This window comes from Lithobates pipiens, unplaced genomic scaffold (genome assembly GCF_037356315.1).
Source record: "Lithobates pipiens isolate NorthernLeopardFrog02 unplaced genomic scaffold, aLitPip1_a1.2 Scaffold_18, whole genome shotgun sequence".
In the NCBI taxonomy this organism is placed as follows: domain Eukaryota; kingdom Metazoa; phylum Chordata; class Amphibia; order Anura; family Ranidae; genus Lithobates; species Lithobates pipiens.
In genome coordinates this window covers 178,539,739-178,560,032 of record NW_027507758.1, presented here as the reverse complement: position 1 = coordinate 178,560,032, position 20,294 = coordinate 178,539,739, and the positions used below count along the sequence as shown (strand labels likewise).

Here is a 20,294-nt window from a genome sequence, read left to right as displayed (position 1 = left end):
TCTAAAGTCTATAACCCGCTTCGTAACAGTATTTTCCATTCTTCCACGTTTTACAGTCATTGCCACTGCCTATAGATCTTATGGTAGCAAAACAAGTCTCCTAAAGGCTGATAATATTTTAAGTTGGAATGGAAAAAGCAAAAAAAAAAGCCCCACAGCTATTCTCCCATTAAGAATGAAAAGGTAAATTTACAGCTGAACTAATTTTGAGGCAAGACCCTGAAAAAAGACAATTTATAGCCTGTTTTCCAGATGGCTGTAACTTTGTTCAGACAGCCACGCATCCTTCCTCATGTCTGGGAGCTGCATCAGCACACTCTTGGGAAATGAACTGGTTAGGAGGGAGTGTGACCATTTTCAGAAACCTGAGGTTTTCTATTTCAACATTGCTACTGTACACTTTTGTCTAAGTAAACACTTTCCGGGTTTTATCTCCACGCTTCAGAAAGACAAATTATTCTTTGCTGCACAGACATTACGCTCTTGTCTGAAACCTATCATATAAATCTCTCAAGCAGAAACCATGATTAGGTATTATGGAAACAGTAAATATTACCAATGTCTATTGCGTGCTGGAGCAACTCCAGGATATATATGTACGATCCTATGGCTTCAAAGTGTGAAAGTTCATTTGAGAGCCAACGCATACACTTAAACCACTTCAAACAGGTAATATTCACCATAGACCTCAGTACATCATGAATAGGTGTGTTCTTTATTAGACTGCTGCTTTCTGGGATCAAACCATTGTACTAATTGCAAATGCATTCAATCGAAAAAACAAAGTTCTTGTGTACCTGTTCCCGAATGAAACTTTTTAAAAATACACAAAGGGCAAAAACTTTTTAGTAACGGTACTCATAGACATGAGATGACAGAAAACAGAAAAGTCATTACAACATGTATATGAAGTAACTACAGACAATTCTGGGCAAAACTTCCTTGAGAGGAACACAGATCTCCCTGTTTTACTTCTGATAAACTGAATGTTCAATTTACCGAGAGGGAAAGGTAAGGCAAACACCCCCAGAACGCCTATCCTGCCCTTCACCATAGTTTATAAACAGATAGATTATTAAAAGTAAAATAGGGGGTGTTTGAACTACCAACAACAGAATCAGATGCCTGAATGGCATAACACCCCCCCCCCCCCTTCCCAATGCACTTCACATGTAGATGTATGTACAGCAATACATAGGCTCTTAAGTCTAATAAAAACAAAAAAAGCATGTACAGATACCTGCAAGCATCTGTGAGATTGATAAGCTTTGCTCTGGCAAAGTGGAAGAAAAAGTTCAAAAATCTGTCTACATCAGAGCATCTACATCTACATCCAAGTCATTAATTTCACTGGCTCACCTGAGTCCTTCATTGGGCAAAGAGCACACTGCATGCCCCATGCTTCCCCATATAAACAGCAGCATTCTGTGTAAGTAGTCTGCCTTTCAACCAAGGGTTGGCTGCACACATAGTCTTCACTGAGATGCTGCCAGCATACATCTTGGAACACATCGGTTTCTTCTGTAGGTTCTGTGAAAAATCAAATTGTGCATCATTACCTAAATACGCACTGAACCACTGAATAAATGCAAAGTTGTGATAAAATGGCCCATATCTTTATCAGTACAAAACTCCAACCAAAAAAAAGTAGATCATCTTTATAGACAATACTCTAGACAGTGTAGTTTAAAGGATAGCTGTGTGTTCAGTAAAAACAAACATTATGCACAGAGAAGGTAGGAGTGGGCTTCACCCTCATAATGGCCTCGCTGCACAGCCAAGTCTTTGTGCTGTGTTCACAGCCTCCTCATGCTGCAGCTCCTAAAAACAGACCCAGCTGTAGCCACAGACTAAAGCTGGCCATACACCTATAGATTATCTGCAGATTTTCTATGGTTAGATGGAAAAAGTGCAACAGATTTCTCCATGTTCGCTAAACTGTGTAGATGGGGGAATCTCCCACTTTTTCCATCTAACCATAGAAAATCTGCAGATAATCTATAGGTGTATGACCAGCTTTAGAGCAAGTAGGCAGGGTCTGCATCATGATAGCTTAATTGGAATTAACCCTTTTCTAGGGCAAAATAGCAATAAAAGCTGTTCTAAAGCCTTAAGGTTCTTGACCTTAACCTCCCTGGCAGCATGATTATTTCCGATTTTTGATGCTCAAAGCTGTACGTTTTTCATGGAAATTTATATTGTAGGCTTGTAATTCTTAGGCCGCGTACACACGGGCGGATTGTCTGCCCAACTTAGTCCGCTGAACTGTGTTTCAGCGGACAATCTGCTCGTGTGTGGGCTTCAGCGGACTTTTTCAGCGGACTGTCTAACGAACCAAGTCTTACGGAATTTCCGTAATTTTGTCCGTCCAAACTTGGTTTTGTCCGTCCAAACTTGGTTTCAGCGGACAGTCCGCTCGTGTGTAGGCAAGTTGGACGGACTAAGTATGGCGCATGCTCAGAAAGGATTTACACGGCCGAAGGTTGCATTGCAGTGTATAGGACGTCGTTTTTCTAGTCCCGTCGTACGTGCTGTACACGTCATCGCGCACGCTTTCAGCGGACTGTCTGTTCATCGTGTGTGGTCAAGTCCGTTCATTCAAATGTTGGACGGACTGTCTGTCGGATTGTCTGACGAACTTAGTTGGGCAGACAATCCGCCCGTGTGTACGCGGCCTTAGGAATAACACACTTAAATCTGTCCAAACAAGAGTTTAGTAGACATCCCGGGTATGATAAAGTTTGAAACACAAAATCATATATTATAATATAATAAATAACTATAAGTAATAACAAATAATAATAAAAATTATTCAATAACGTAATCAAATCAAAAACACAGAAATTTGCTCAGTTGCAGAATTGTCGCTGTCATTACTTTGAGTTTTTGATGACGGATTTCCCCACAAATTACCATTGTGCAATTCTGCAAGTGATTCTAATTTATTATCACTGTTTTCAAGCTGGTCTAAAACCGTTTTTGACGTAAAGGGACACTTTTTGGTTGCTATGAACAATCTACAGTTTCCAGGCAGACAGAACAGTATTTATAATATAAATCTGCATGCAGGGCACTGGACAAACCACTAGGGAAAAAAGGGATGTGAAATGATTTAATACAGTAATGTAATCTGTAAGATTACAGTGTACTGTATGTATTGTGTGTTTTTACCTTTTTGAATTAGGCGCCGTGCTCCATCCCAGTGCGTTACAGCGCTCACAGGGAACGGAGCTCAGCACTATGATAGATACGGCGGAGGACATGGCTCACACACACAGCGGGAGACATCGCAGGATCCTGGGGACAAGGTAAGTAACTTTGCCTGGATCCTGCGCTGCGATCCCGTGTGGCTCAGGGTTACAGATTTTGGTACTGAAAATTCATCTTGAGCTACACTCTGGATTACAGCTAAGGAGGTTAAGGTATTCTATGCATCAGGGTAAAAACATTCTGCTGTAGAGGAGTCCCCCTGTTCCCCCATACTTACCTGAGCCTGACTTAAATCCAGCACTGTGCATGACAGCAGCAGCTCTCTTGACTCTGTCCCTCCTCACTGGGCAGATTGATAGAAGTGTTGGCCATTGACTCCTGCTGCTGTCAATCAAATCCTATGACGAGGGAGCAGGGGGTGTGGCCAAGCCCCACTGTCTGTCAATTGATGCAGGCAGCGAGGCCTCGAAATGAGCCCGCACAAGTGCCCCATTATCTGCTTTATATGGGAGCTCTTAGTGGGGAAAGGAGTCAGGAGTGCCAGCGGGCGACCTGAGAAGAGAATGATTGGGTCTGCTCTGTGCAAAATATGTCATGTTTATTATTTTAAAAGAAAGCTTTAATATGACTTAAACCTACTGCTTTAAATTCAGCCCTCCTCTACCTAATATGTGCCTAACATTTTTTACGAAAAACATTGAGCTTTTAAATTAAATTAAGAATTTTTAAAGGGAATGTCTCAGAAAGAAAACTGCGCGAAGTAGAAGTATCTGAACCAGTCATTTCTGATTATTTATAACCTCTAAATATCCATACAGATGATAAAAAAAATACACTCCACAGTCATCACAAAAAATGTTTTATTAAATTGGTTTTTCAGGTTATAAATTCATTCCAGCTATCACGGACAAATGGTTTCCAATAATGATGACTCTTTCACGCCACAAGAACCTTTTCAGCTATTTGATTCTGCTTCTTTTTTCGTCTCCTGTATGAATATTTAGACTGTTTCTGTTTTTAATTAGTGCTTCGGAGGAAGATAATTAAGAGTTAGCTAAGAAGCTGAACTCCGTCTATCTGTATTGAGCAAGAAGGTGGGGGATCCCCATCCCACATAAGTGTGGTTGTAAGGCCTAAGCCCATTTTACCACCAATGTAAGGTGGCACTTCTCAACTGACCACCAATATACAGTAAGTAGGCATTTTTTACTTTTACTGAATATCAATGTAAGTGAGCATTCTTCCTTCTACTGATCAAAAATGTAAGACAAAATATTTGTGTCCCCCAATAAAGGGGTAATGCATTACATATTATCCCTGCAATCTATAGATTATTTGGCACATTACATACTACAGACAACATCTCTATACATTATTTCATATGCTACATATAGCCCTGCACATGCTGTGTTATTTGTTACATGTTACTCACTCCTGCATACTATATTCTTTGTGTGTTACATGCCCAACAACGCTGCACTCTAAATGTTGAGGATACATAGTTGTAAGTAGTACATTACATAATCCTGTTTTCTGTAGTCTTTATGCCGGGTTGTAAATTACATATTACTGATCACTGCATGCTATTTTCCCACTTGCTGAACCCCCATCACAAAGCTGCTATTCACATGCAGGTCATTGAGGCTGCAACGTCTGAGCGGGCACATGATATATACTATATACACATCCCCCATTGTTACCTTCCTTCCAAAAAATGTTAGCTGCTCTGTACCGGTGGTTTCAATATTTTCTGATTTACTAACAGAAAACAAGTATGCAGGTCAAGAAAGTCATCAAAATATCAAAATTCTTAATTTGCATACTTTTTGATTATGCAACTTAGAGTATCCAAATGCCAGCTAAAAGCAATTTCTGAAGGAGAGTTTCGCAATGGCAGCCTCAGTAGTTTTCTAATAATAAATTACCTTTACATTCCGCAAACACCAGATTAATGGCATCATTGCAATTGTTGGCAGTTGAGCAATCCAAAGTACAACAGCTACATATCAATGAAAAATAGAAAGCAAGGTCATGTCTGCTGAATGCAGTTTCAAGGTGTCATTTTCACCATTAGATGAGCAGCATCTTTTGGAGTTTAGTTTGGTAATATATCTTGCGTTGTGGCATCTTACAAAAAACACAGCTGGGAAATGACCACTTGGTTCTCTGTCCACAAAGTAGGCAGCCACAGGTTGCCATATCTGAAACGGACCCCTCTGCCAATTCCTTCCATTTCTTCTTTTTAGGTTGTTGAACATTTTCTATTCTTCTTTCAGAATAGTACTCAACTTAGTACTCAACTAAAAGATGGCTATAGGTCATAATGTACAATTTTTGGTAACTTACCAATTACATCCAGTGGTCTGATACACCTTTTTCCTGTAGCATCCAGAACCATCGGGCGTGTGCAGAAACAGCTGTATGATCCATCCGTGTTGATACATTCACCATCAATGCAACTGCTTGGGTCATCACATTCATTGTTATCTACAGTAGATAGGAATCACAAATGTATTAACAGTACAGATGTTATTTCCAATTTTTATGAGCTACTGTTATCTGAAATGGGAGTATTTCCCGACAACTCATTTCCACTGGGCACAGTCAGTAGTAACATAAAGTTGTGCATTGTAGCTGTATTTGAATGCTTAGTAAATAATTAGATCAGGCTATGAAATTTGATATAGTAATAAAGGAGTGAATAAGCCATTGGATTCCTTTGTTGTGGCTTTAAAATTGACTTTTTGCACTCTGATACTTTGCTAGGTTTAAGGCATTTTTTGCTTACCTAGCAAAACTCTCAGACGGATTAGCAAGTGGTCTACACTTGAAGACAGAAGAAGGTGATTTTGTGAAGAAAGTGTGGCGTTAGGTTACACAAATTAGCTGGATAATCACCCTTCGCTAGAAAAGAATTCCAAAATGGACCTGCAAGTGAACTTTACAGGTGTGAGCAATTCGCCCTCATTAACAAAATGGTTCATATTTCCAAGTCACTCTGATTTATGGAAATTCAAGGATATTTTACCAAGGGCCATCATGTTCTTTGAAAAAATAAAGTGTGTTATCAACAGATTTGTTTTAAAGAAAGAAAACCCAATATATATATATATATATATATATATATATATATATATATATATATATATATATATATATGATGTTAACAAAATGCTTCATAATACTATTAACACAAGTTAATCTGTGCTTTTCATTAAAATTGCACAGAGTTCAGGCAGAAAGCAAGCCATATTCACTGATATATAACTGGCAATTTAAACTGCTTTTAGAGGCAACACTAGCATTTCTACATGGCAAAAGAACTGTTAACTGCAACAGCAATAAATGTGGTAGAAATTTACCATAAACCTAAATACCAATAGGTGAACAAATCAAGGTAGAAAACAGAATACTTAAAGAGGGATTCCACCAAAAAAAAAAATATTAAAAGCCAGCAGCTATAAATACTACAGCTGCTGACTTTTAATAAATGGACACTCACCTGTCCCGGGTTCCAGCGATGCCGGCAGCCGAGGCCGATCGATCGCTCGGCTCTCGGCTGCTGCAGTCACCATTCTAGGTGAGGGAATCAGGAAGTGAAGCGAATCGGCTTCACTTCCCGGTTCCCTACTGCGCATGCGCGAGCCGCGCCGTGCAGTAGGAAATCTCCGCGCTGTCACTGGGACCCGTGTGTGTCCCAGCAGACAGCGCGGCAGGGCAGGAAATGGCGTAGACTCCCACGGGAGTCTATGCCCGGAAGTGGGTGAAAATACCTGTCTTTGACAGGTATCTCTACCCCCTCCCCCCTGAAAGGTGTCAATTGTGACACCGGAGGGGGGGAGGGATCCGATCAGCGGAGGTTCCACTTTAGGGTGGAATCCCGCTTTAATATTTTTCTGCAAAAATAATTATATTTATGTAATGACTTTATTTATTTATTCATCACAAGGTCGGGATGGGGACCTGGATAAAAAACGATTACAATTAGAAACTAAATGGATCTACTCATTGCAAGTGACCCATTTTCCGGGGCTCAATGAGGGGATCAGCTATAAGGCATTTTTATAATTGGCTAGTATAGTGTGTACTTTGGTCCTAAGTATATTTTGAATGAAGTATATTCCAGGTCCTATTCCCACCATCTTAGGACATCTTTTGGGTTGTATGGGTCCGACAGCTCCACGGTGGAGATGACCTGAGTTTTTTGCTGCCTTCACCTTCCTCAATCTGAGGAGGTCTATGTTATTGTTTGATACGATGAAACATCTGTATTTTATATATGGCCACAGTCTCAGTGTGGGGCTCTGTATGAGATATATCTATGCTATATTGGTGCTGTACTTTGTGCGCTTATGTATTTTGTTTCGTGATGAAATTGTGTGGCTCAATGTAAAATAACATTTAACCCCTAAAATGTAATATATATATTTTTTCCTCTCGAATCCCGTGCCATGTGGTCTTTAGGCTATAGATACCGGTACGGACACCCAAGGGTGCATGGGGGGGGCATTGTTCCTCGTTTCTGGGAAGGTGTGTCTCCCTATGGGCCCTCTCTGGATGCTCCCTATGGGACATAGTTCTCCGGAGCCTATGTACAGCCTGGGTGGATACATTCTCCGCCTTCTGGCCCCTTTCTTTTCTAGGAGGTGTCTGCAAGGAGATGGTTTCCCCTTGCAGATCAGGCAGACGCACCGGAAGTGACATTCACTTCCGGTTCCGGTGGGTAAATCTGTGCCTCGTGGACGTCCGCTCTTTGCGTCCACGTGGCGTCATCACGCTGTGACATTACACGTCGCGTTTTGGCGCCATGGAGAGGGTTATTTAAACCCGGTTTGCCGTGTGCTAAACTGGGAGTGTTTTGGAGCTCGGGTTATACATGTGTATACATTCACAGGTAAAAATTCGTTTTGATTTTGGATTTTATTTTTAATTGGTTAGCTGTTTATTCTGTATCCTGATATGTTGTTATACATATATTATCTTTTAACACAGCACATATACTGGATTGTTGGTTTGAGTCTGGTCGGTGTCATATGCCCGCTCTTCTCTGGGGGTGTGTGTGGCCGTTTAGGCGGGGCAGATTCCCCCACCCCCGTCAGGTAGCTTTGAGGCATATTGTGTCAGCAACTCAGGGTCTTTGCAGGTGAGAGGCTATCTTTTTTGGTGCTTTTTGGGATATCTTATGCACAATGAAGGAGCGTTGAAGGAGCGTTCAAGACGGTGTTTGTGCTTTGTATGCTTCCTCGCTGATTTGGATTTCAACATCCTTTTTTCTTATTTTCCTCATAGACTTTATTACTATTATTATCTTTATTTTTAATTTTTTTCTGTCCATAGATTCTGGTGCCAATTACTAACTTTAGGCTTTAGTCCTTTACCCGATCTCCTGGTATTAACTTTTTGTCAAGCTTTTTTGAGTGGGAGGTAGGTGCAGTCCTTGAATTTTAACCTGGTTTGGGACTCTCTCCTGCCCCCCTCTCTCTCTATCTATGTTATTGTAATATGTGTCTTGGACCATATTGATGTTATTTCAGGTATGGATTTTTATCTTTCAGAGTTACATTTAGCAACTTTACCCTCTCTATGGGCTATCTGGCCTTCTATTGGACCCCTATTGGCTGTACGAGGGATGAGAGTGATGGGGAACTGTGCTGATGGGAATTAACCCCTTCGTTGTTTATCTCCTCTTTTTGGAGGTAAGGAGAATATGCGATATTATGTTTTGCATAAAAGCAGGGGGTGGGTTTCGGTCCATAAAGCCCTTTTATGTATGGGGTTTTGAGCCACACTTTTGTAGACATGATTCATATATCTTTAATATTATATGTAACAAACTTTACTAATTGTTTGATCTCTCTTTGTATATATATAGTATGCAATATGTCTCTTCTTGTTTGGATTGAATACTCCGTGTCCCTTGTTCCTGAAGAAGCCGATTAGGCGAAACATGTCGAATAAATCGGGACGGCGAACATAATTCTCTTTTACATGTTGGAATGCTGTGATGTTTGTTTCCTTGTACTAGGCTATATGTATAGACTGACAGGAACAGAAATAATTGCAGGTTTCATATGTCTGTGTTTTTATACTGTTCAAATAAATATAATCTTTTATTTTTAATGAGTTGTAATGTGCTATATGTTTGTAATTGGTACCTCAAAGTCCCCCACCTCCAAGCTCTTTGTATCCATGATTCTCTTTGGGATGTTGGTACTGTAATGTGAATATTGAGAACAGATCCGTATCCAATAATTTTTTAATAATTCTATTTAGGGTCCATGTCAATGTTTAGACTCCATGGGGGAGATTTACCAAAACCGGTGCTCAAAGAAACTGGTGTAGCTGTGCATCAGCATCTAACTTCAGCTTGTTCAATTAAACTTTGGCATTAAAAAAAAAACTAGAAGCTGATTGGTTACTATGCACAGCTTCACCAGATTCTGCTTTAGTACATCTCCCATATGTTATTTCTAATCTAGTATCTGACAGTCTGATAAAGATAAAGGTGTACATTTATCAAACAGAGAAGAGCCGAGATCCTGATGATCACGGCTGATCTCTTAGGTGTGCCAGTTTATGAAGCTGTGATGAGGCGTGGAGAACATGTTCTTCACTTCTCATCACAGGACACACCCTTCTGTCATTCACTTTTACACAGATAACCAGTTTATGAAAGTGAGATCTGAACATCTCACTGGCCATCTTGGTAAAATATCTCCGTCCCAGATCGTTCAGCTCAGAGGTGGAGAATATACCCCCCTTCTAGATTGTAAGCTCTAATGAGCAGGGCCCTCTGATCCCTCCGAATTGATTTGTATTGTAAGTGAACCTATGGCATTTTTTGTGCTTTTTGCATTTTGCAGATTTGCATTACAAAACATGTTCCGTAGGAAACCATGTTAAATGAACTGTAGAGCAAATCTGCAAAATTCAAAAAGCACTAAAAATGCATATGTGTGAATCAGGCCTTTAATGGGACCCCAAATGCAGATAGTAGACATGTATTTTGCCACATGTTTTGTTATTTGACAAATACACTACCAACGTATGCATTGAAAAAATGCTCAATGCCCAAAAAATTTTCAATTTGGCTTTTTGGGCATTTTTTGTGCTCATTTTGGTACTGTTTTTGGTGCACTTTTTGCTGCTTTTTTAGCATACATTTTGGTTTGTTTTTTTAAAAGGCATTTTAGCACATTTAAAAAAAAAACTGAGTTAAAAAAGCGCCATTGCTTATTATTTTCATGTAATCACATGGGGGTTGATTTACTAAAGGCAAATCCGCTCTGCACTACAATTGCACTTTGAAGTGCAGTCACTTTAGATCTGAGGGGAAGATCTGAAATGAGTGGAAGCTCTGCTGATTTTATCATCCAATCATGTGCAAGCAAAAATGCTGTTTTTTATTTTCCTTGCATGTCCCCTTTGGATCTACAACAACTGCACTTACAAGTGCATTTGCAGTGCACTTGTAAGGCATAGTGGATTTGCGTTTAGTAAATGAACCCCATGGTCTTTTTAGGCTGGCCATACATTATACAATTTTTTAATTCAATTTCCTTTAGTTTTACCTTCAACTGTGTAGTACAAGGGCCTGCCTGATTGCATACAAATTGAAAGTGTTTAGGTTTGACCTCATATTATATGGTTTTGGTAAAGCACTTAGGGCAGCGACACTTTTAGGGCGCAAAGTGCCACGCTGTACATCCCTGTTCTCCATTTCAGGGACAAATCAGGGCAGAATCTTTGCCTGAATTCGGCCCTGAAACAAAGGCAAAGACACACAGTGCAGTGTGCTCCACAGCCCCCCCGGAGACATGTGAACTGGCTCCATAGAGAGCCAGTCATATTCTCCTGCTATACAAATTTGATGCGGAGAAACCTGCATCCAATTCGCATAGGTGTGAACCCAGCCTAAAGTAAAAATGGTGTTTTGCCCAGTTCCAATTACACAGTAGCATTCATCTCTAACTCCGCAAGCATATTGCATGATGGATAGCCATTTAGCCATTGAGGTTAATTGTGGTACAAGCCTCCAACTTCATGATTTATACAAATTGATAGCTGATAAATACAAATTCGACTTACCAAAACACTGAAGCTTCACAGGATCATAATATGTGCCTTGTTTGCAATAACACTCATAGCTTGAATCAGTGTTTAAGCAGAAGCCATTTTTGCATATTTCTTTTCCAAATAATAGGCATTCATCAGCATCTGAAAGAGTCATAGATATATTAAAAACAGGATAAATATGTTGTGAAGTTTGATATCTTTATGCTATAACTATTGACACAAAAGAAAAACAAAAATCTACAATGAAATAAACCATCTACAACACAAAAAGCACCAGTCTAGATTTAAAATTAAAATAATAGAAATAGCCATCACTCATTAAACATTGTATTAAAAAAATAGGTGTTGGTTGCAAATATTTGCAGATCTATGTGGAAACCACGCTGCTTCATCAAGGCTATTCTGTATAGTGTGATCTCTAATCTAACAAAGTACCAATCTCAAGACATACACAACACTAAGATTAAAGATAGTTACTGTACATCTGGAAGTGACTAATTCCTCCTTTATTTTGGATTTAAAATTAGTCATGAAAGGTATAGGTCACTGAGAAGCTGCAAGACAAAGACAATTTACAGTCCCTTTTAGACCAATTACAGGCATACCCCACTTTTAAGTACACAATGGGGTTTATTTACTAAAGCTGGGAAGTTCAAAATCAGGCTCACTTATGCATAGAAACCAATGAGCTTCTAACCCCAGATTGTTCAATTAAGCTTTGGTAATAAAACCTGGAAGCTCATTGGTTTCTATGTAGAAGTGAACTTGATTTTGCACGTTCCAGCTTTAGTAAATTAACCCCATTGTGTACTTAAAAGTGGGGTATGCCTGTACCTGTTATTGATTACCACTAGGCATACATCAGAACAGATCAGGCTTCATATGTGAAGACAAATTTGTATGACATGTAGCGGTACCCCCATGGGGACTGCTGATTTTGTTCATTTACCTTTTGTTGATCACTCCACTTCTGATCCCCCCCATGCAAAGACATGACACCAAACAGTCAGAATTCCAGATTTATATTGCTTTATTTGGGAATAAATCTGTGGGGCTATCCAGTGAGGTATATGAGATGCCCCTTCTGACCCCATTTTCTTTAAAGCTGCAGCTTAATCTATAGCTGTAGCTTTGTTACTTAAACCCCCTGTAGCGATCCTTTCTTTGGGTCCATTTCTCTTTAGGATACAGCACTCTCAAGTTAGACAAATAAGCATTACTCTAAATAATCCCTTCTGCCAGACTGGTAGATATCCTATGGGTGTTGAACTCAAAGTCACAGGCCATCACTGCCTATTTTCCATGACTTATATATCAAACTTCCCTCAGTCCTTGAAAGCACTCAATACTGTGTTCCTTGGATGCACAGTATGAAGTTCTGATTTAGCTCCTCTGGGTTTGCACTCCCTTTGCTCTCTCCCAATCAACAGTCCATGTTCTACTCACAGAAAGTCGATCACCCAGTTCCCTTCTACCGCTTTGCTCCTACTTCCTACTCCTCCGACGCTGCCCGGAACATCCCCTGAATAGGGACGTCCAGTATTTCCCAAGCGCTACATGTTAGATTCGTCTCCAGGGGCCAGACTCTCGGGCCTCCCTGGACTCGCCTCCTTCTCAGAGCCTCCGAGATCTCTGAACTCCCGGGCCTCTGGACCTGAACCAACCAAACTCCGAACTCCCCAAGAGCATGTTAACTAACCATTGGTCAATCCTCTCACATGGGTTTCCTGACACTCAGGCCTCAGCCCATCCTCTCTTTCCAGCACAATCCACTGTCAAGCAGAGAAGGTATCCCTGAGCCCAAATGTAGGCGGCCACACCCCCTTCTACTCTGACACTTCCAACCCTGAATCAACAACCAGGCCTAATAAATAACATGGCCCTGGCTAAATTTGTCTCTATATCCTACACTATCAGAAAAATACTACCAAGCCCCTACCTAAAAGTAAAGGGCGCTATAGACATATCTGTGTTTATATCGGTTCTTTCAGCTTGAGTTTTATTACACATTCCAAAAAAACAACATATAAATTACCTGAACTCTGTATGAGCACTGTTTGCAGTAAATTGGATATTACGGTGCAATCTCCAAATGGGAAGGCAATGACATGAACAGTGAACTGTGTAACATGTCACTGCTAGACGAATATGTATAATAATAATAATACATATACTCTAGTAAGAATGGCAATACATATCTCAATTCCAGTCTGCATTTAAACTATGCTTACATTGGTTGAAATCTCAACAACAACTGTCATTCTATGGCAGACTTTAAATGTATCAATGAGGAAGAAATATGTTAGACCACAACAACATGTGTAGAGTAACAAATGTTGTTGAGATTTCATGTATATGGATGGTGCCTACATACTGAGTTGGATTCCACTCCCTTTTTTGTTTAGTGTATGGCAGTATATGGCTTGCAATTAATGGGTGTAAATTAAGCCATGTACAATTCCCTGGGGGTGGAAACAGGCATGCGTGACCATTGCAAGTGACTTATCACATGCAGAGCTTTTAGAAATCATCAGGCACACATTTTTGCTATATGGAAGAGTAAGAAGGCTGAACAGTCTCACTACAAAAATTCGACCATGATGTTGGTAAATCCTGGTAAATATAAGGCTGAGCAGATATCACACCATCCATCATTCTTCTTTCTGGATGGACTGCACTGCCACTCTGAGTTGCAGGGTTTGTGGTGGGGGGCAAGGTTATAAGACTCAAAGGAAGGAGAACTTGGTTAAGTTAATGAAGGTCAAGGAAGTGTTTTGCTCAATGTATTGTTTTTATTGTAGACCACAGTGTAACTGGATATGGTATGTGTCTGGACTGTCATACAGGAGCCTTTAGGTGTACTTAAAGCATGAAACTATATTAAAGAAAACTGGAGCTAATATTGAGCCGATACTTTAATCAACCAATTACATTTTTTGCTGCATTTAATAGTGTATATTGACGTATTTACTATAGAACTGCACATGTTTGTTTTCTGTTTCCAGGTTTGGAAAAACAGGCACAAATATTCTAACCTTCATAGGTCAAGCCATTGCCCTCATAGAGTGACTCCTTGGACGGGACATATCCTTTCCCTTCAGGGCAGAGTAATGCATAATCATCTGAAAAAATCAAAGAAAAAAATAATAAAATAATAATATATAATAATAATAATAAAATTGTTTTATATAAATAAGGTTGTGCCCATGTTTATGTATATGTTATTCATGCTTCATAAAATACTGTAGCCTCAGTTTTTCCATTCTCAAATACAGGTACATATATTATTGAATGAATAAAAGAGCGAACATGTATTTTAGACTACCTTATAGGGGTGACATGTGATTTATAAAAATGATATGCATACTGGCTTTTAATATGCACTTTATGTACATACCAGAACTTAAGACTGGACAAGGGAACATCTCGCAAGTGTCTCCCCAAGCAGCTCCAAGAGTACAGCAGCATTCTTGCTTAGTAATATTTATAGTAAGAACATTCTCACAGAAATTGACATTATTGAGGTTATAGTAGCATTGCTTCTCTTCTTCATCATAATGCTCATCTGCAGGAAAAAAATACATAAAAAGGGAAATATGATGTTATACAGCTTTTACTGTATAGAGTTCATCATCTCAGATATTTACTTCTTTCCAAAAGTTAAAATGAATAACTGGATTTCAAAACCAACTAGTAATAAACAAATATATGAATTAAAGAAAACTTTCCAGATATTTCCTACCAAAGCTGAGAGGTCACTAGGTTTTTGTAGCAGGTGCTATCTGGAAGGGCTGCATAATGAAAAAGCTGGTTACTTACCGTATTTATCGACATATGACAAGCACCGGCGTGTAATACGCACCTACACTTTAAGAGGGAAGTTTGAGGAACAAAACGTACATTTAAAAAAAAAAAACTGTGAAGCAAAGTAAGGGTCAGTGCCCATCTGCAGCCTCACCATTGCCACCAATGCAGCTTGATCAATGCCCATCTGCAGCTGCAGCCTCACATGTGCCATCAATGCAGCCTCACCTTGCGGCTACCTCGGAGGGGACAAGGAGGGGGCGGGACAAGCGCCTACAGACTACATAGAGCGAGAATCTTCTGTTTACTCAGCGGCCTCTTTAATACATAGTTCTGCCTCCTGTGCTGGCTATAATAGACAGAACAGTGGTCCAATGCCAGCCCAGGAGACAGGACTTCCTATTACAGATGATGCTAAAAAAACAGGAGATTCTCACTGTATGTAATCTGACGATGCTCGCCCTGCCCCCTCGCTGTCCCCTCTGAGGCAGCTCAAATGGAACGATTGGCGTATAACACAATAAATACGGTAGTTTTATTTATTTTTATGTAGTTTTATATAACAGAGGACTGCTATAGTGGGCGGCACAGTGGTGTAGTGGCTAGCACGCTCACCTAGCAGTAAGAAGGGCTGCTGGTTCAAATCCCAACCACAACACTACCTGCCTGGAGTTTGCATGTTCTCCCTGTGCCTGCGTGGGTTTCCTCCAGGTACTCCAGCTTCCTCCCACACTCCAAAGACATGCAGGTAGATTAATTGTCTTCTGTCCAAAATTGGCCCTAGTATAAGAATGGGGACCTTGGGTTGTGGGCTCCTTGAGGGTAGGGACCAATGTGAGTGTGCAATGTACAGGGATAGGGACAATTGCAGGCACGCACTCAGGTTGAACTAGATGGACTGGTGTTTTTATTCAACCTTACTAACTATGTATGTAACCTGCTTGCTGCAAATCAACTCATTTTATGTAGTCGTCTGATTTTTTTTTTTATATCTGATCTGATTTTGATTTCAAATGCACAACTGCTGTTTTTAAAAATATGCCAAGTCTTTTCAGCTCAATCCTTCTAACAAATCGGATTTCTTAAATCTGTTAACAAAAGGAATTGGTTTCTCTGTTATTGTGGAATACTGCAAATCATACCATTTTTAGTTGGTAGCTACAATAAATAGTTTATTGTGACTGAACAAAAAATTATATATAGATCACTGCAACTTTAAACACAAGTTGAAAGAATAGCAGCCACATAATGAGAAGGTTTGAAACAGAAGTTAAAAAATGCTACCATAATTTGCTGCAGGTTCATTTTATAGCAATGTAATGTAATGGTGAGGGAGGACAGAAGCATAGTCATCACTTACTCAAAATGATTTTAAGGTTAGACATTCATGGCCACTCAAGCTTATTTTGAATTGGTCTGCACTGATGCTCTGACCTAAAATATCCCTCCACACAGGGTACCTTTAGAGCTAATTAAACCATGCACATACTGTAGACATAGTCCTAGATGACATGTTAATAGCAGTGCAAAGAATCTAATTAGGATATATCTCTTTATATTGTGCTTAGCAAAGCAGTTAAGTACAGCCGTATCCTAGAAGCAGAGAGTGGTGGGAATGTTCTAGGTTGGCCACGCACATCTGCACTAGGGCAGACACATACAACAAATTATTATGTTTATCTTGATTAGAATTTTCTGGCACTTTGCATATTAGTAGTCCGCCAGGTTGCATGCGAGATTTTTTTTAGAATTTTATTCAGTTAGTGGAGCACTTGGCTTCTTTGTCTTGTTCCTTTGCCATCTGTTGCCAAACTTGTGAGAAATCTATCTATATGGTGCCTGAAAGGACATACGTTTGCTGTAATTTCTCTTTAGCTAACCCATAGGGCACTGTAAATCCTTTGACATGTACACAATGTTTATTTAGAAGCTTTATAAACTCATGGTTTTGGGTCAGTTTTTTTTTTTAAACATTTATATGTTTTTAAACTGTTTTCTACCTCTATTTAGCTAAATATATATACGTTTCAGTTTTTCCTTTTGATGGGTTACAATAGAAATCTAACCAGCTCAGCTAGAAACTTTAGAAACAGTTTAGAACCTTAGAAAGATTTTTTTCCCTCTTTGCTTATTGCAAGAAACATCATATCTGTTATACCCATTTGTGAATTTACAGATTTCCTGGAACACACAAAGGTGTCATGCTGTACAGTCTGATAGCCTGGGGAAAGACATATGGTAATCCAGCTGACTGTGTCTGATAACTTGCTGTAGTTGTAGGAGCAAATTTAAGGCACAAATACTCTGCATTCCTGCCTTCATTGCACTCTTTTTAAACTGGATTAGATGGGAGGTTTTGACAGTTGACATTACAAATGGCATAACGTACTCAGAGGCCCTAAATATATTAGTAATAAATGCAATGAAGAAAGTTGCTGAAGTGTAATTCCCTGCTGAAAGAGCACACATACCTCTATACATGGGCAATAGAAGTGTACTCGTTTAGGAATAGAAGTGTACTCACTGAAGCTGTCTCACCAGATTTGCTGTGTATTATTTTATCAGCAGCTGGTACATGAGGATTACCAGATTACAGAAAGAAGTGGGGAGAACTGGTGCAATACAGCAATGACTGGATGGAAAACTCAAGTTCTCTGTGTACAACTGAAGTTGCTGGAGGCATAGAACACAAAATTCATACTGCATTCTCTAAAGGTGTATAGAGACCTTACTTAGGTTATAGCATGCTTGGAAGGCCAATTTTACACCTGCTACAGATGTGCTAGGGTTTGGGAGTAATCTCTCTGTCAAATTAGTAGCAATAAGCACCCAACAGGGTATTTAGGTGCAGTGACAAAATTGTTACATGGTGAATGCATTACTGTATATGTCTACTTTGAAAATTTTTATTTGTGCTCAGAGCATTACCATGGTGTGTGAATTACAGCATGCTTTGTGTATGTAATTTATAAACTGCACCGTCAGGTTAAATGCTTGTGCTCACAATTCAAATATAAATATATTTTGCATAGAGAAGCAAATACTGTATGTGTTTCTTTGCAATCCATGTAGAGACACCAGAATTTAGTAAATTTAATGTCGTGTCTCAGCCTTTTGCTAGTGTCCCAGGAGAGTGGATCTCTTTTCCTCTACGGAAAAAAAATTAACTACCGTATTTATCGGCATATAACACGCACAGGCGTATAAAAATATAACATTTTAAATAAAGAATTTTGAAGCAAAATAAGGGTCAGTGCCCATCAATGCAGCCTCAACATTGCCCATCTGCAGTTTGATCAATGCCATCTGTAGCCTCACAATTGCCCATCAATGCAGCCTGATCAATGCCCATTTACAGCCTCACAATTGGCCATAAATGCAGCTTGATCAATGCCCATCTGCAGCTTCACAATTGCCCATCATTGCAGCTTGATCAATGCCCATCTGCAGCCTCACAATTGCCCATCATTGCAGCTTCATCAATGCCCATTTGCAGCCTCACCATTGCTATCAATGCAGCCTGATCAATGCTCATATGCAGCCTCGCCATTGCCATCAATACAGCCTGATCAGCATCTGCAGCCTCACCTCAGATTACTGCTGCCTCGGAGGGGACAGAGAGGGGGGCGGGACAAGCGCCGTCAGATTATATACAGTGAGAATCTCCTGTTTACTCCGCGGCCTCTTTAATACAAAGTCCTGCCTCCTGGACCGGCTTTTATGATATACAGAACACTGGTTCAATGCTGGCACAGGAGACTGAACCTCCTATTAAAGAGGCCGCTGCGTAAACAGAAGATTCTCGCTGTATGTAATCTGACGGCTCTCACCCCCCCCCCCCCCCCCGTTCCCTCCTAGGCAGCCCAAATTGCAGTATCGCCATATAACACGCAAACACTATTTGCGTCCGATTTTCAGCGTGAAAAAGTGTGTGTTATACACCAATAAATACTATAAGTATTTAGTTTAATTTTAGATTTTCTTCAATCAAGACACTGTACACTTCTGATATTTTTTCTTCACTGACTTCAACCATGACTTCAAAAACGTTGCTTGAGCTAGTCTCTACACAGCAGTTATCCAGATCGGAGTATCCTCAGCTACAGCTTTGGGAGGCTGTACCCAAACCCACTGGACTGAAATTTTGTGGTATTAACTTGGACTGTGACTTAGTCTCTGAAGACTTATTCAGAGCCTGGGCTCTGCAATATGGAGCTTTCCAGACCTCAGTGTACTAGTTTAGCCGCAGAGTGCTCTCCAGGTGCAGAGCCAGGCACAGTCTTTGGTGTGTCCCAGTCTCTAAGGACACAAATATTCAGTAAGGTTGGCAAGGCTGAATCACTGGGACCTATCGCACAGTTAGTACCTTTGGGCCACCACAATCCTACAACAGTGAAGGCTTAAAGTGGTTGTAAACCCACAGAAACAAAAAACAAAAGAACAAAAAAAACCTAGAAGACAAAGGCATTATAAGCTGGTATACATAGCATACTAGCTCACTATGAAATACTTACCTTAAATCGAAGCTCCCACAGCCATCCTGGGAAAACCTCTGTGGCAACGACATGTCTCCCAGAGTTATTTCCAGTTATCGCGGGTTCCGGTGCTCTGATTGGCCACAGCCATGATGACGTTTACATCAGTGCAATTTGAACTGTCAGAAAGCTCATGTTTTTGCTTCCATGAGAGCCAACAGAAGAAAAAGAAGATTTCTGGGACACTGACAAGCAAAAAACGTTAAACCAGCCCCTGTGCAACCCAACCTCCATGTCTCAGTTTTTTGAGCATGCAGTACATAAGGCTAAAATTACAAAAGGGTGGTACCTCTGTCCCTCAGATGACTTCAAAGAAAATTATTTTGTGGCAAGTACAAAGGTTTTCTTTTCTTTATCAACCATTGAGGAACACAGGAATTTAGTGTTGCTTGGACATTCGAGACATGCAAAGCAGTCCAGCTGAAGGGTGGCAACAGCACAGCAGCTGAAGAAACGGCACGAGCGAGCCATTTCTTCAGTGCGCACGTGCTAATGACGTCGGCACATGTTGTTATAGTGAATATCTCCTAAACTGTGCAAGTTTATGAAATATTCACAGTACCTACAGGTAAGCCTATAATAAGGCTTACCTGTAGGTAAAAATGGTGTGTAAGTTTACACCCACTTTAAGTAACTGAGCGCTGACATCATCTTGTAGGTGTTAGTGTT

The 20,294-nt window shown here is 40.1% G+C and overlaps 1 protein-coding gene across 5 annotated transcripts in view; it reads right to left on the bottom strand.

The window, feature by feature from the left end:
• Positions 1–20,294, bottom strand: part of LTBP1 (latent transforming growth factor beta binding protein 1) — a 466,869-nt gene that overhangs the window by 12,548 nt on the left and 434,027 nt on the right. For all 5 annotated transcript variants that reach the window (XM_077486428.1, XM_077486427.1, XM_077486431.1 and 2 more), the window contains 5 exons: positions 14,684–14,851; positions 14,322–14,408; positions 11,299–11,427; positions 5,557–5,697; positions 1,360–1,530 (listed from right to left, as the gene is read on the bottom strand). In XM_077486428.1, the coding sequence (XP_077342554.1) occupies positions 1,360–1,530; positions 5,557–5,697; positions 11,299–11,427; positions 14,322–14,408; positions 14,684–14,851 (696 nt within the window). The remainder of the gene's footprint in view (positions 1–1,359; positions 1,531–5,556; positions 5,698–11,298; positions 11,428–14,321; positions 14,409–14,683; positions 14,852–20,294) is intronic.